Source organism: Budorcas taxicolor, chromosome 2 (genome assembly GCF_023091745.1).
Source record: "Budorcas taxicolor isolate Tak-1 chromosome 2, Takin1.1, whole genome shotgun sequence".
NCBI classification, from domain to species: Eukaryota; Metazoa; Chordata; class Mammalia; order Artiodactyla; family Bovidae; genus Budorcas; species Budorcas taxicolor.
In genome coordinates, this window is record NC_068911.1 from 38846960 (window position 1) to 38861782 (window position 14823).

General features: G+C 56.4%; 1 protein-coding gene across 4 annotated transcripts in view; it reads left to right on the top strand.

Moving 5' to 3' along the window:
- Nucleotides 1-6960: 6960 nt before the first annotated feature.
- The window catches only part of PPL (periplakin), a 49727-nt gene continuing 41864 nt past the window's right edge, over nucleotides 6961-14823 (top strand). For 3 of the 4 annotated variants that reach the window (XM_052660781.1, XM_052660796.1, XM_052660788.1), the window contains exon 1: nucleotides 6961-7081. In XM_052660781.1, coding sequence (XP_052516741.1) covers nucleotides 7020-7081 — 62 coding nt within the window. In that variant the 5' untranslated portion in view covers nucleotides 6961-7019. Of the gene's footprint in view, nucleotides 7082-7317; nucleotides 7379-14823 lie in introns of those variants that run through there. The other variant, XM_052660806.1, reaches the window with a different exon arrangement.

Below are 14823 nucleotides of genomic sequence, written 5' to 3' on the forward strand. Positions count from 1 at the left end.
TGACCTGGGCCATCCCCAGGAACTGTCACACACTGGCCCCAGAAATGTAGCCCCACCGGTCTGGGCAGCATGGGCCCTGGCAGGGCAGGGAGGAAGTAGGCTTGGTCGTGGGGAGGGGAGTTTTGGATTTGGGTTGGGCAGCCTGTCCTGCGGTGGAGATCCCAGGCCTGGCAGAGCCAGTCTGGCCCCAGGACCCCACCCAGCTCCACTCTCTGCCCTGACAGTGTGACCTCCTCACTGGGCGGCCCTCACTGCTCCATCTGAGAGGCCCAGGGATGGGCTTGAGATGAGGCGTCCAGAGATGTAGAGTAGGTGGTGCCGGCAAGCCATCCAGGGTTCACGATGAGGCTCAGATCTGCAAGATGCTCTGAGGGTGCGGTCTGGCTGGGCCAGAGGGGCCGCCAGCCTGTGGGTGAGGCCAGGTCCAAGAGGCCCCTGCTGAGCAGAGGGTTAACCCCTCCATGGCTGGGTCCTGCAGAAGGGCCAGCGTGGCCAGGGGCAGTGGGGGCTCAGCACCGCCGCTATTCACCCGCTGGTCAGGAGCTGTTCCAATGTTTTACAGCAGACACAGTCATGCAGGTACACAGCCCTCCAGAGAGGGCCGGCAGGAAGGTCATCTGAGCTGCGGATGCTCCCTTGGGGGGCATCAGGGTGGGACTCCCTGGCAGGCAGTGGGGAGGTGGCCAGGATGGGGCAGCCTGCCAGGGGCCCCAGGCAGGTTTGGGCCAGAGGCACATTCCTGGGGGATGACTCAGGGGCAGGCAGAGTGGGTGACTCACCGTGGACCCTCTCTTGTCTCTGCTGCCAGCGGCCAGCCTCCTCTCTGGTCCCAGGGGTGCTGTGGTGGGGAGCTCACCGGCCCAGGGCTGAGTGTGAGTCAGCCCATCTGGACTGGATGTCCAGCATGATTTTCCATCCATTGCATTGTTCTGCGAGGAAAGTAAATACATGTTACAAAACACGGGGTGAAGCCGGGCCAGCCCCCTCCTGTCCCCTTGGAGGGCGGGGAGGAGAAGGCCCTCTATGCCACGCCATCACGGAGCACTGGCTCATCCACATTTTACAGATGGGGACGCCCAGTTCAGAGAGGTTAAGCCACCAACCCAAGGTCACACGCTGGGCAGGATTCAAACTGAGGCTGGCCTCAAGCTACAGCCTGCGGGTTCTTCCCCAGAGGGTGTAGACCAGGCCTGCCCATGTGCTGCGTCTCTCTGCTCACAACTGCGTCTCTCAGGGCAGCCCAGAGACCCACAAGCTTTAGCATCCTGGGGGGGGTGGGGGTGGGGTATGTGCTTGTTAACATGCAGATTCTGGGGCTCTAGCCAGACCCACCAACTGCAGTCTCAGGGGCCCTGGAATCTGCATTTCTGAATGCCCTCTAGGTGGGGGTGAGGCTGTACCCCTGGAGATAGGAGAACGGCTGTCTGTCCACAGGGAGGCTGGGCCTTTGCCCTGGGAGGAGAGGCTCCATGGTGAGGAACTGGCCTCCCATCCTGCACACCCCTCTCTCTGCGGGAATGCTGCCCTTCTTGTTTCAAACTGGTTCACCGAAACACCTGAGCCAGCCAGGGAGCGAGTGAGCGCCTCTCCAGCTGCTGGGGAAACAATGATGGAAAACAGGGAGGGTGTGGATGACCCTTCAGATGGGGTGGCCTCCTGGGAGATGGCCGCCTGGCCCAGCTCTAGGCAGGGGACGGGGTTCAGGGGCCAAAGGTGGCCTGGTTGCCAGGGAACAGAACAGCCAGGCAGGTACCCTCCCTTCAGGGTGAACATCAAGTCAACCCCTTGGGGAAAGCAAACACACTCCCCAAGCCCCCACCCCATGGCACAGGCAGAGCGGATGAGTCACTTGGCATATGAGGGCTCCTCGGAACAAAGCAAATCCCATCTGCCCACAGGAGGATCCACAGGGGCCAGATCCCAGCTCCCACCCCATCTAGCCTGCCCACGGAGTGTCATGCACACGTGTGTACACACGTGTACACACTCACACACACACACACACGTTGCCCCAGCTCAGAAACCCAGATTCTAGAGGCTGGAGGTAAGAGGGATGGTGAAGGACAACTCAGTTCCTCCCCAAATCTACTCATTCTCCCCGAAGCACTTGGGCCAGGCCCAGCTGAGTCAGCCCACGAGGGTGGAGACGGGTGGGGGTCCAAGAGCGTGGGGCCAGAGCAGGCTAAGCCAGGAACCAGCCCAGCTGGCAATGGGCCTCTCAGGGCCTCAGTGAGCTTCCCTGGAAGATAAGAGACCTTCCTCTTGGGAGGGAGGGTCCTTGGGGAGTCAGTGGGGGTCTCTGGGGAGTGTCAACCCGCTGAAGCATATTGGCCACGTGCTGTGTTGCCTGGCATGGAGTCAGTCCTCAATAATGGAGAAATGGTATTAATATCATCAATGTCACATAACATCATCAGTGTCACGGCTGTTATTCAGCAGCTGAGCTATCAGTGTGCTCACCTGGAGGTCCCTAGTTTGGTTTCCTCTTAGAAGCCAAACTTCACTTTTCTAGGTGTGGGGAAGGACGATTTGGAAGTTGGGAGAAGTCTGGAGTTCTGAAACAGTTTGGAGTTCCTATCATTGCTTGTAACCCTCAGCCCCACAAGCATGGAGCCTCCACCTGCAGAGGTCAACCCCTCCCATTTGTGGGACCCTCACTCAGGGCCTAGGGTCATGCCAAGTGCTTAACACATGGGATCTCACCTAGGAGGCGGATACTATGCTGCTGCTGCTGCTGCTGCTAAGTCGCTTCAGTCGTGTCCGACTCTGTGCGACCTCATAGATGGCAGCCCAACAGGCTCCCCCCCGTCCCTGGGATTCTCCAGGCAAGAACATTGGAGTGGGTTGCCATTTCCTTCTCCAATGTGTGAAAGTGAAAAGTGAAAGGGAAGTCGCTCAGTCGTGTCCGACTCTGTGCGACCCCATAGACGGAAGCCCACCAGGCTCTTCCATCCATGGGAATTTCCAGTCAAGAGTACTGGAGTGGGGTGCCATTGCCTTCTCCGGGGTGGATACTATAGTTGTGTCCATTTCACAGATGGGGAAAACTGAGGCTCAGAAGCACAAGATGACCTGTGTACAAGCTGCAACAGCTGAAAGAGACTGAGAACTCCAGGGCTCCCCAGGCTGCCGCCCCTTACCCCATCTTTGGAGCCCTGATAAGGTTCATCTCCCTAGACTCAGCCCAGTTGGCTTTGTAGTTGCTGTCTCTTTGTCTCTGGCCTTAGACTATCAGCAACTTGAAGATAGGGAGGCTTCCTTCCTTAACATGGGTTCCATTTTGCTCAAATGTTGTATCTTCCATAATCCTTATCAACCAGTATCTTTCAGTCCAGTAAGGAAGACTGACAAGGAAGGAGGTTAACACCATAGAATGTAGTGGACCCTAACAGAGGGGCATGAAGTGGGGAGTGGAGGCAGGGAAGGGTCTGGGAAGTGGGAATGCCAGGCTTGGGTCATTTTGAAATGAGTCTTGTAAAAGTAACTGAAGGACTTCCCTGGTGGTTCACTGGTTAAACCTCTGCATTTCCAATGCAAAGGGTACAGGTTCAATCCCTGATTGGGAAATTAAAATCCCACATGCCACATGGCTAAAAAATAGAAAGTAATTGAAAAAAGACACTGAAAAATTAATCCAAGCACATATAAAAATAATATCCAAAGGAAGTTTTAAAAAATAAGACAAAATCCAAACACTATGAAAGAGCATACAATGAAAATTCATATTTGTTTCCTGAGGGGACTCATGGCTAACAGAGTCTTGTGGATACTTCCAGAAATTTTCTGTACATATAGGCATATATATTCTCTGTTTCTCTCTCACGCTTTGCTCCTGGCGCCTGACAACGAATTCCACATCTCATTCATTTCCAGCTGCACGGTCTTCCCAGAGTAGATGCGCTCTGGGTTATTTAACCACCTGATCCCCATCCCAGTGGCCATCAGGCTGTTTCCAGGATCTCCTCCCTAGCAACGGTGCTGCCGTGAATGACTCTAATTTACTCTCTAAGGGAAAGGTAACCCGGAGAAGGAAAGAAAAGAGTTTCCATGCAGAGCTGTGCCATAAAACAGGGGGCTGGACAGTATTCCCTCCTGAGCCCTTTGGCTCACTTAGGGGCACAGGAAGGGGTCCAGGCTGAGCAAGTTTTGTCCTGACTTCAGGCCAGGTCTAGACCCCAAGTCACTCCCCCCACCACCACCAAGCTGTGTGTTCTGAAGCCTTGGGCTCATCCCTGACACCTATTCCCAATGGACTTGTAGTCTGGACTTATAGTCTCTAGGTCTCCTGCATTGCAGGTGGATTCTTTACCATCTGAACCGCCAGGGAAGCCCAATGCTTGTAGTGGGACTCTAGGTCCCACCCTACTCCCACCCCCGGAGCTAACCTCAGACTTGGGGAGGGAAGTACCTGCAGGTTGGAGGGAATTGCTCAAGCACTGAGCTGCCTCATGGGGAACTCCCCATCTAGAAGGGACATCTGAGAGAGAAGCCAGGGCAGTGCCAAGTTCAGAGAGGAGAGAAGGGTTAGGTGTGGCTGGAAGGTCTGTACAGGGTTCCCTATCTGAGAGCTGCAGGCAAGATCCCTCACTCCTGGTTTCTCATAGAGGGGCCAGGGACCACCAGGGGGACTTGCTAAAAGTTTAGACCCCTGAGACCTTTCCTGCGCACAGCCCCTCAATCAGGAGCTGGAGGGGGGTCACACCCCGGAATCTGCATTTTACAAGCTCCCCTGGGGAAGCTGAGCTGCTGCTCCTTCCAGTGTCCTTTATCCTTTTTAGGCCTTCAGATCCCAACTTGAGGTTGTCAATGTATTGTTAGTAGTGTTAGCATGTGTCTTTCCCTCTCCCTTAAGAGAAAGGCCTTTTATGCTTTCATTTTGTTTTTCCCTTTTCTCATCAACGTAGCAGAACCAGGCAGCCACGGCTGGGAGAATGCCCATATCTGTGGAATGAGCCAATGAACAAGCCCACTGAAAGCGATAGACCCTCACCCTCAAAATGTGCATTTGGACACACACACATTTTGAAAGCAACTGTAGGAGGATCTGCAGACCCCCTTAAGCCCACCGCAGATACCCCCTAACAAATAAGGTTTTCCCAGAATCTCTGTAAGGGACAACAGATGACCTAAAGCAGCCATCCCCAAACTATTTGGCACCAGGGACTGGTTTCATGGAAGACAATTTTTCCGAGGACGGGGTTGGGGGGGGATGGTTTCAGGATGATTCAAGCACATTACTGTTTTTTTTTTTAATTGGAGGATAATTGCTTTGCAGTGTTGTGGTGGTCTCTGCCATACATCAACATGAAACAGTTATATATATATATATCCCCTCCCTCCCACAATAATAAACTCTCTCCTCCCAGTAAGGAGAAACGCCTAAATGGAGGTGCCAGGCACTGAACCCGGGGCCTCGTGCATGCTAAGCACACGCTCTACCATTGAACTACACCCCCGCTACTACACTTACTGTGCACTTTATTTCTATTATTATTACATCAGCTCCACCACAGATCATCAGGCATTAGATACTGGAGGTTGGGGGACCCCATGGCCTACAGGACACTGTTCTCAAATGCTCTGGGGTCTGGGGCAGGAAAAGCCTGGAGGAATCAACTTCCCCATCAACCTCCTTATTTTTTAAATAAAAAGCGGCTGGGGAAGTGACTGGCCTGAGGACTCTGGATGCCTGTGGCGGGGAGTCTGCCTCCTTCCCTCATCATTGCTCCCCATCTGAGCCCTTTGGCATCTCCCCTGAGGACTGGGTGCTCCTCCTTCCCAGCTGGGCTCAACACCCGCAGTGCCCTCCAGAGGGACGCTGAAGGGCTCCCTGCTGTCAGGGCCCCAGTCTGGCTCAGGGCCAGACCCGGGTTACTGGCTGTCTAACTGCAGCCTTCTCCGCGGGCACACAGAGCAGCAGGGCCCCGGCGTGACTGGCCTCTGCTGGCACAGATGTAACTTGGCACATGGAACTGTGTGAAGTGTTGTGTGAATGATCTACAGGAATCCCTATGGGGTGGGGTGCGGTTGTTACCACTGTTTGACAGATAAAGGAAACTGAGGCTGGGAGCAAGAGAAGCCTTGCTGAAGAGTCAGCTGACGATTCAAAACAGCAGGATTTGAACTCAGGCAGGCGCACTCTGGGGCTTCCCAGGTGGCTCAGAATCCGCCTGCCAATCCTAGAGACGCAAGTTCGATCCCTGGGTCTGGAAGATCCCCTGGAGAAGGAAATGGCTACCATTTCTTGGCCACTCCTGTATTCTCACCTGGGAAATCCCATGGAAAAAGGAGCCTGGCGGGCTACAGTCCGTGGGATCGCAACGAGTCGGACACGACTTAGCATCTAAACATCAAGGCGCACTCCCAAGGTCCCTTTTCTCAACTGCTATCGACAGTCCTACCACCGGAGAGTAATTCACTAGCTATCGGGGCATAGAGACCCGTCAGGCTGTCCCATCTGACTGGGGGCCCCACCTGGGTGTTAGCCAAGAAAAGGGAGCCCCGGTGCCCAAAAGGGGCATCCGAGACCCGGGTGAGGGTCCTCAGCCTGGGGCGCGTGCGCCAGGCCGGGAGTCAGGGGCGAGGGGGCTGCGGAGCGCGCTCGGAAGAGCCGCCAGTGCGCCTCCGCCCGCCTGCCCAGCTTCTCGAGTGTCCACGCTGGGAGGTGGGGTGGGATGGGCCGGGTCCTCCCAGGACCCCGTGTCCCCACCCAGATTCCAGGCCGGGCGCCCAGCTCGCTCCAGCCTGGCCGAGGGCGCGCCTGGAAGCCCCGCCCACCCGGCGCCCCGCCCCCGGGAAGGTAAGCGCCACCTTCTCGGGAGCGGCGGGGGCAGCCGGGGCCTGCGGGCGCCCCGCCCCCCGCGAGTAGTGACGGGCCGCCGCCGCCGCGCCGCACTCGGGGCTCCCGCGTCGCCGCCCGCTCACCTGCGCCGGCTGCCCGCCCCTCGGTGCGCGCCGGGGCCTCCGCCGCCCAGTGCCCAGCCCGGCGCAGCGACCCGCCGCCCCGCCCGGCCGCCACCATGAACTCGCTCTTCAGGAAGAGAAACAAAGGCAAATACAGCCCCACGGTTCGGACCCGCAGGTGAGGGGCCGCGCTGGGCCGGGATGTGGGGCGCGGGCCGTGAGGGGAACGGCCGGGCCTCCGGGGCCGCGGCGGCTGGGAGGGGGTGCGCACCGCCCTGGGAGCTCCGCGGGGCGGGGAACCCAGCCTGGAGTGCGCGACGCGCGGGGACGCGGGCGCCCGAGGGCCACCCTTGAGCTGGGAAGCACGGCCAAGGTGGGAATGGAGTGGGCCGGGGGCGCGGAAGGAAACACGCTGTTTGGCCCCGGAAAGTTCTAGGAGCCGGGAGAGTACTGGCTTGGGCGCTTAGAGAGCAAGGTACTGAGGTGGAGTCACTGGGGGGTGGGGGTGGGGGTGGGGGTCTCCGCGTCCCGCGGTCGCTCTTGGGCCAGGGGTCCTCGCGGGCCAGGAAGCACCGCCCAGGTGGAGAGTGGTGTGTCCGGCGGACGATACACCCAAGGCGGGGCGGGGTGGGGGGCGACGGGGGCGGGGGTGTGTGCAGGGACAGAAGCACCGTCTAGGGGCGCACCCACGCGGTGAATTTGAGCTGGAGCGGGGGCGTGTCGGGGGACGTTCACCAGCGCTCCTTGGAGGGGCGCACAGGTGCTTCTGGAGTCGGGGAGGCGAGAGGTGAGGGGACGAATTGGGGGGCGGGGAACGTGCCACCTGCAGCAGAACTTTCCGGCACCTGCCATCCTGCGCTCCAGAGCCTGGTTCGGAGGAATCCGTGGGTGTGGGGTCGGGTTGGGGGAACCCGGGCTGAGGCACACCTGGTCCACACTCCCTACCCCACCCCGAGGTCTGCGCAGCTCCTGGGAGGGCGGTCGGGCCTTCTCCCTGAATGATTTCTCAGGGGCGTGGCTGCCCCCAGCACCAGCCGGCCCTTCCCCCCCCACACCCTCCCCCGCCGCCCCCCGCCAACCAGCGCCGAAACTGGCGGCGTCTCTGAGGGCCTCCGGTTCCCAGGGCCGCCTGGGAAGGGAATGACATGTCTCGATGTGTTTGCGTTGAAACGGCAGCCCACGTCCACGTCTGCTTGGTAAGCCTAATGTATTCACTTAATAGCCGGTTTAGGGGAACCTCAGTGGAGATGCTGAGATTGAGGGAGGGGGCAGGACCTCAGACCCTTCCTTGGCCTCTCTCTAGGGAAAAGGAGGCAGGGGCTATAGCTGGGAGGGAGCCTTTATCCACAAGGGGCTTCAGACAGGTGGGGAAACTAAAAAAAAATTGCAGAGCCCACCTGCCCAAGTGTATCCACCCCAAAGTGCCCTCATCTGAGACCCCCTCCCCTGGAAGCAGTCCCTCACTCTCTCCCAGGCCAGGGATGAAGGCGAGGAGACCCTGGCCTGCACTCCCACCCTGCCCCCCGTGGTCCAGCCCAGGCAGACCTGTCTGACAGGTGCAGGCGGCTTGGGCATGGTGTGGAGAGGGTGGGCCCTCCATGTCTTTGTTCAGTCAGTTCAGTTGCTCAGTCGTGTCTGACTGTTTGTGACCCCATTGACTGCAGCAAGCCAGGCCTCCCTGTCCATTGCCAACTCCAGGAGCCTGCTCAATCTCATGTCCATTGAGTCAGGGATGCCATCCAGCCATCTCACGGTGCCCTCACCTGAGACGTAGAGTGTGGGCCCTCCATGCCTTTGAGTTCCAGGCTTTTCAGAAACTCCCCTCCCCTGTGACCCCACCGCCCCTTCTACCCTTTGCCTTGTTTCAAGTTCAGAAACATTTCTTTCCCTCCCCTCTCGGGATCCCCTCCCACCCCGCCCCCACCACACACACACAAGCCTCCCTGGTCTTTCCCAGCCCCAGGGATTGGGCAGGGCTCTGCGCGCTGCTCCTCAGTGGCCAGGTCCAGCTGGCTCTCCAGCCCAGCTGGGGTCCCGTCCAGTCCCTGAACTAGTCTTTCAGATGTTGCACAACCAGATGCTCCGTGCCAGCCAGGGAGGGCTGTGCTGTTCTCCCCCCACCAAGACCGGGGCCCCTCCAGTCCTCCACACACATGCACACACCCACACACCAGGAGATGGGCCAGCCTCGCCCTGCTCTCCGCCTCCCTCATCCCTCTGAGCTTCCCCTTCTTCCAGCTCTCCATCTGTCCAGTCCCCCAAGGGCTGGGCTTGGACCTAACAAAAGGTTATAATGAATCTGGACAATCTGGGAGGGTCTTGGCCTTCCCAGCAGAGGGCAGGAAGGAAGCAATTAACATCCTTTACAGCTGCGAGGACTCAGGGTTAATGGGCATGGATCCTGCACTTCGAAATACCCCTGGCCCAAGGCAGCCATCCGCTGCCCCTAGCTGAATGTGTGATCTCAGGTTGGAGGTCTCTTTCTCCAGGAAGCCCTCCCCGATTCTTCCCAAGATGGGATGAGATTCTTCCTTTGGGCCCCGTGGCCTTGCACAGTCACAGCCCTGTGTAGATGCCAGGTGACCGTGGTCTTGCCAGCCCAGCATGTTCCCCTTGGTGGAGACAAGTTCATGGAACAGATTGCAGGGTCGAAGGTAGCCTCTTGAGTGTTACCCAGTGCTTGGCCCTGTACCCATAGCTCTAAGATGCGGTCTCTGGTCACAGGGTGCTGACCCCTAAGTTACTCTTGCACCCTGAGTTTTCTGGGGGCTTCCTCTTCTGTCTGGGGGAGGCAGGGTTGCCAGTGAGATTCAGCATTGAGGTGGTCAGTTGAACACCTCGCCTCTTGTTCCAGAGAGGCTCAGGAACCTCTCTGAATCTCAGTTTCCTCATCTGCAAGGCAGGCCTGGTACTAATATCTTCCAAGTGGGGTTGCTGGGAGGAGCCAACATAACAATGGAGAGGATTCCGCCCGCCCCCTGCAAACGCCCCCCCCCCACCGCGCTCCCCCCATCCCCCCCTCACCTTCCCCCCCCCACCTTCACCTCCCCCCCCCCCCCCCCCCCCCCCGCCTCCCCAGGCTCATAGGAAGGGCCCAGAGTGAGGGTCAGCATCCCTGCCCCCAGCAAAGGGGATTCAGGAGCCAGTACTTGTGACTCACACACAACCCTGCGGTCGCATGCTCTGGACAAGTGAACAGAAATTTGTGAATGGAGAGCCCCTTAGGAGAAAACCGCCCCTCCCTGTTTGTCAGCCTTGTAGCAGCTGGAACTGGGTGTGAGCTCTGCTGCTCCTGCTGCCCTGGTTTCTAATGACAGGTGTCGGAACTGGTGTTCACACCTGCGCTAATGACAGGGTCAGGCTGCTGGTGCAAGGTCACCAAGGATAGTGTCCAGCTCAGCGGGGAGGGCCTTGAGGGGCCCTGGTCCTACTGCCCTGCTTGGATGCTGAGAGTACAGCCCTGGCCAGTCCTTGCTCTCCAGCTGTGCCACCTGGGGAGAGCTGCTTGGCCTCTCTGAGCCTCTGCTTTCTCAGCTGTGGAATGGGCATAAAAATACCACCTGCCTGGTGATATTGTTGACATGATGATTAAATGGAATAATGCAGGGAAAGGGTTAAGAATTACAGGAAGCCTCGTTCCACAGCAGCTGTGGTAGTTATAACTGTTGAATGCATTTGAATAGGCACCTGCTATGTAGCTGGGATTGAGCTGAACGCCACAATGGACAGGCAGTGCACTGCACAACTCCTGGGGTGTCATTCCGGGGAGTAGGAGTGGCTGTGGAGGAGACATTGACAGTCTCTACATTTGATGGAATTTTGCCTAATTACCGCTGTGGTTGCAGGACTGTGTCATGGTGGTGATGGGAACCACTGAGAATTTGGGAGGCATAGAGCTGGACAGATGAGATTTCCAGCCTGATGGCCCTGTTGCTCCCTGACTGGTCTGAAGTGAGATCTGTCAGGGTTAGGGTGGAGACCTGCATTATCGGGGAGGACTTCCTGGGGATGTGTCTGAACTGTCATTGGGAAGGATTGATGGTTAGACCCAGCTCTGCAATTAGACCGAACTCTGCCTGTGTTTGCGTTTGGCAAAGAAATTTGGCCTCGCTAGAAGCTTCGGCTTTCCCTTCAGTAAAATGGGACTAATTTTGTCCCTCTACCCAGACCTCGGTCCCAGTGAGCACCCAGCAGCCTGGCCTCACTTCCTGACCTCACCTAGGCAAAGTCCTACAAGAATGGCCCAGTCCTAATGGGGACATCCTGTGGGGGAGGCAGGGCCCAAGGGTTTGGAGGCTGGTGAAAGGGGCGTGTGTCCTCCTGGAAGCTAGCTGGGGTACCCTGGGTCCCTCGGTGATGAAGAGCATGTCATCCAGGTGTGGGTTCAAGCCCCAGCTTTGCCTCTCCTGAGGTATGTGTCCTTGGGCAGGTCACAAAACACTTGAGTCTCAGTTTCCTCATCTATGAAACAGGAGTGTTTCATCCGCAGCAGGCATCAGCTGGTAAGGTTGCTAGTGGCTCAAGTGAGATAATGCATGTGATGGGCCCAGCTCCCAGTGAGTGCTCAGTAAGTCAAGGCAGTGCTAGTGGTGACTGCACACTGCTGTTGAAGATGAAAAGTGAAAGTCGCTCAGTTGTGTCCGACTCTTTGTGACCCCATGGACTATACAGTCCATGGATTTCTCCAGGCCAGAATACTGGAGTGAGTAGCCGTCCCCTTCTCCAGGGGATCTTCCCAACCAAGGGATCCAACCCAGGTCTCCTGCATTGCAGGCGGGTTCTTTACCAGCTGAGCCCCAAAGATGAGGATGGTGCTAAGAACGGGGCTGACCAGGCAGCTGGGCTCCTTCCAGCTGTGGAGGCTGTTGCCCCAGGGGCACAGGAGGTCAGCTGACTCCCATTCTTTCGCCCTAGCATTCAGGTGGACCCCACACACACACCTTAAGAAGACACATGGAGAGACACACCTGCGTGCATTGATCAGTGTCGGCTGAAAAGCCCGAACAGTCTGCAGGAGGGCCCTGTCAGTAAAGTTCACCTCCCACTACACGGGTAGCCGGGACTGGAGTGATCCGTCCAGCCATTTCTCAGCACCTGCTGTGCACCCAGCACAGACATGTTGTTTTATATATATATATATGAAATGTTTTATATATATATAAAGGATGTTTATATATATATAAAGGATGTTTTTTATATATATATATATGAAATCTCACTCTGACGCCGAGCCTGTAAGGCTACTGCTGGTATCGCATTTCACAGAGAGGAACGCTGAGGCCAAGAGTAAAGGTACTCGCCTTGGGCTCACAGCTCACACATGGCCAATGTTGGGGCCCCTGGAGAAGGAAACTAGGGCTCCCCACCTCAACCTGGGGTTGGTGCTGTCTCTGGGGACTGCCCCAGGCCAGATGGTGGAGTCACTGGGTTTTGTATCCCTGACTCCGCCCAGCAACCCTTTGCACCTCCCCTCTCTCTGGCTTTGCCCTCACTTGCCCAGTGCTGTTGGCAGAGGGAACGAGACCTGGTGAATTAGATTCAGGACAGAACAGAGCTGAACATGTAACAGTGGCTGCTAATGGTGGCATTTCAGACACAGGGAACTCCTCTGGGGAACAGCTTACCTCAAGTCATACCTTTTAGGCAACACTCCTAGGAGAGTGAGGGGCCTCTGGAGGGCCCTGGGGGCTGGGGGAGAAGCTGCCTTTGAGAACATGTCCAAGGCTCCTTGTCAAGAGATTTCTGGCTCCTCTCTGCTCCAGGCAGGGCTGTGTCGGGTGTTGCCAGCGCCACCTGCCACTCTCCAGCCTGCCTGCCTGCCCTGACCTGTCTTAGGAATGGGGAGATGGAAATGGCCCCTGGTCTTTGTTCTCTCTGCTTTTGATGGGTCTTCTGTCCTCCTGAGCCTAGGGAGCGAGGCCCCCGGTGCCCCTTCCTGCCTCCAGGCAGACTGAGCCCTGCCTTGGCCTCTAGGCTCCCTGCCTCCAGAGCGGGCAGCCCCGCTGGGGCCCCAGGCCCTGTCACCAGCGCCTGTATAGGGGTCAAGAAACAACAGTTAGAACCAGACATGGAACAACAGACTGGTTCCAAATTGGGAAAGGAGTACATCAAGGCTATATCTTGTCAGGCTGCTTATTTAACTTATATGCAGAGTACATCATGAAAAACGCTGGGCTGGTTGAAGCACAAGCTGGAATCAAGATTGCCAGGAGAAATATCAATAACCTCAGATATGCAGATGACACCACTCTATGGCAGAAAGTGAAGAGGAACTGAAGAGCCTCTTGATGAAAGTGAAAGAGAAGAGTGAAAAAGTTCGCTTAAAACTCAACATTCAGAAAACTAAGTTCATGGCATCTGGTCCCATCACTTCATGGCAAATAGATTGGGAAACAATGGAAACAGTGACAGACTTTATTTTCTTGGGCTCCAAAATCACTGCAGATGGTGACTGCAGCCATGAAATTAAAAGATGCTCGCTCCTTGGAAGAAAAGCTATAACCAACCTAGACAGCATATTAAAAATCAGAGACATTACTTTGCCAACAAAGGTCCAACTACTGATTTTTCCAGTAGTCATGTATGGATGTGAGAGTTGGACTATAAAGAAAGCCGAAGAATTGATGCTTTTGAACTGTGGTGTTGGAGAAGACTCTCGAGAATCCCTTGGACTGCAAGGAGATCCAACCAGTCCATCCTAAAGGAAATCAGTCCTGAATATTCATTGGAAGGACTGATGCTGAAGCTGAAACTCCAATACTTTGGCCACCTGATGTGAAGAGCTGACTCATTGGAAAAGACCCTGATTCTGGGAAAGATTGAAGGGACGACAGAGGATGAGATGGTTGGATGGCATCATCGACTTGATGGACATGAGTTTGAGCAAGCTCCAGAAGTTGTTGATGGACAGGGAAGCCTGGTGTGCTGCAATCCATGGGGTCGCAGAGTCAGACACGACTGAGCGACTGAACTGAACTGAGGAAGAAACCAGCAGCTCCTAAATTATGCTCCCCCAGAGGAGGGGGCTCAGAGGGTACTAAATAATAACACTGTTTTTGAAAAAAATCTGAAACACGTATGGCCGAGTGGCAAGTCTCGGTGGCATTCTTTTCCATACTTTTCTAAGCGTTTGAGCTAGGTTAAGAGTTTTCAAGTTTTTAAAAGTGAGGGGTGGGCTAGACCAGGGGGGCTGGCAGCTGATCCAGCCTGGAGGGAAGCCTGCAGTTCTGGATCTGAGTCCAGTCAGCAGGGAGACAGCAGAGAGGAAGAGGGAGCGGGCCTCAGCGGGGGGAGATGTCCAAGGCCTGGGGAGCAAGAATGGAGAGCTCTGGATGCGGAGACTCAGAAGTGCAGGAGGGAACCATGGCCAGGAGCTGGGAGAGGTGTGAACACGTGACAGCCTCTGAGGCTGAGGTGCAGAGGAACAGCCGTCCTGAATTATGACTGTATTGTCCTTAGACAGCAGTGCCCTCGTCTGTCTTTTCCAGGTGAGGCTCAGTGTTTTAGAGTCTCAGTGGCTTTGAGCCAGGAGCAGATGAGCTGGCTGCTGGGGTGTCCCCTCTGGTCGCCCAGCCCATCCTTTCCTGGACAGAGGGCTTGTCAGTTCTTATAAATGCATAGTGGGCTGCTGGCTGGCCGGAGGCTCCACCCCACCCGCGGCCTGCTGACTCTGGAAGGCTGCGGAGCTGCAAGAAGACAGTCCTGTGCAGAATTCTTCACTGCTCCAGCAGCCAGGGCTCAGATGTCAGACTTGTGGCTTTGAGGGCTTTTCACTTCTCCATGCTGGGATGGGGACTTTTGGGTTCCAGCTGAAGGCTGAGAAAGGATTCCGAGTTTGTGCCATCAGGAACAGAGGAGGCTCCAATCCTGCTGCTCTGCATCAGGAACTCAACTCTTCCCAACTATAAACTGGGCAGCGAA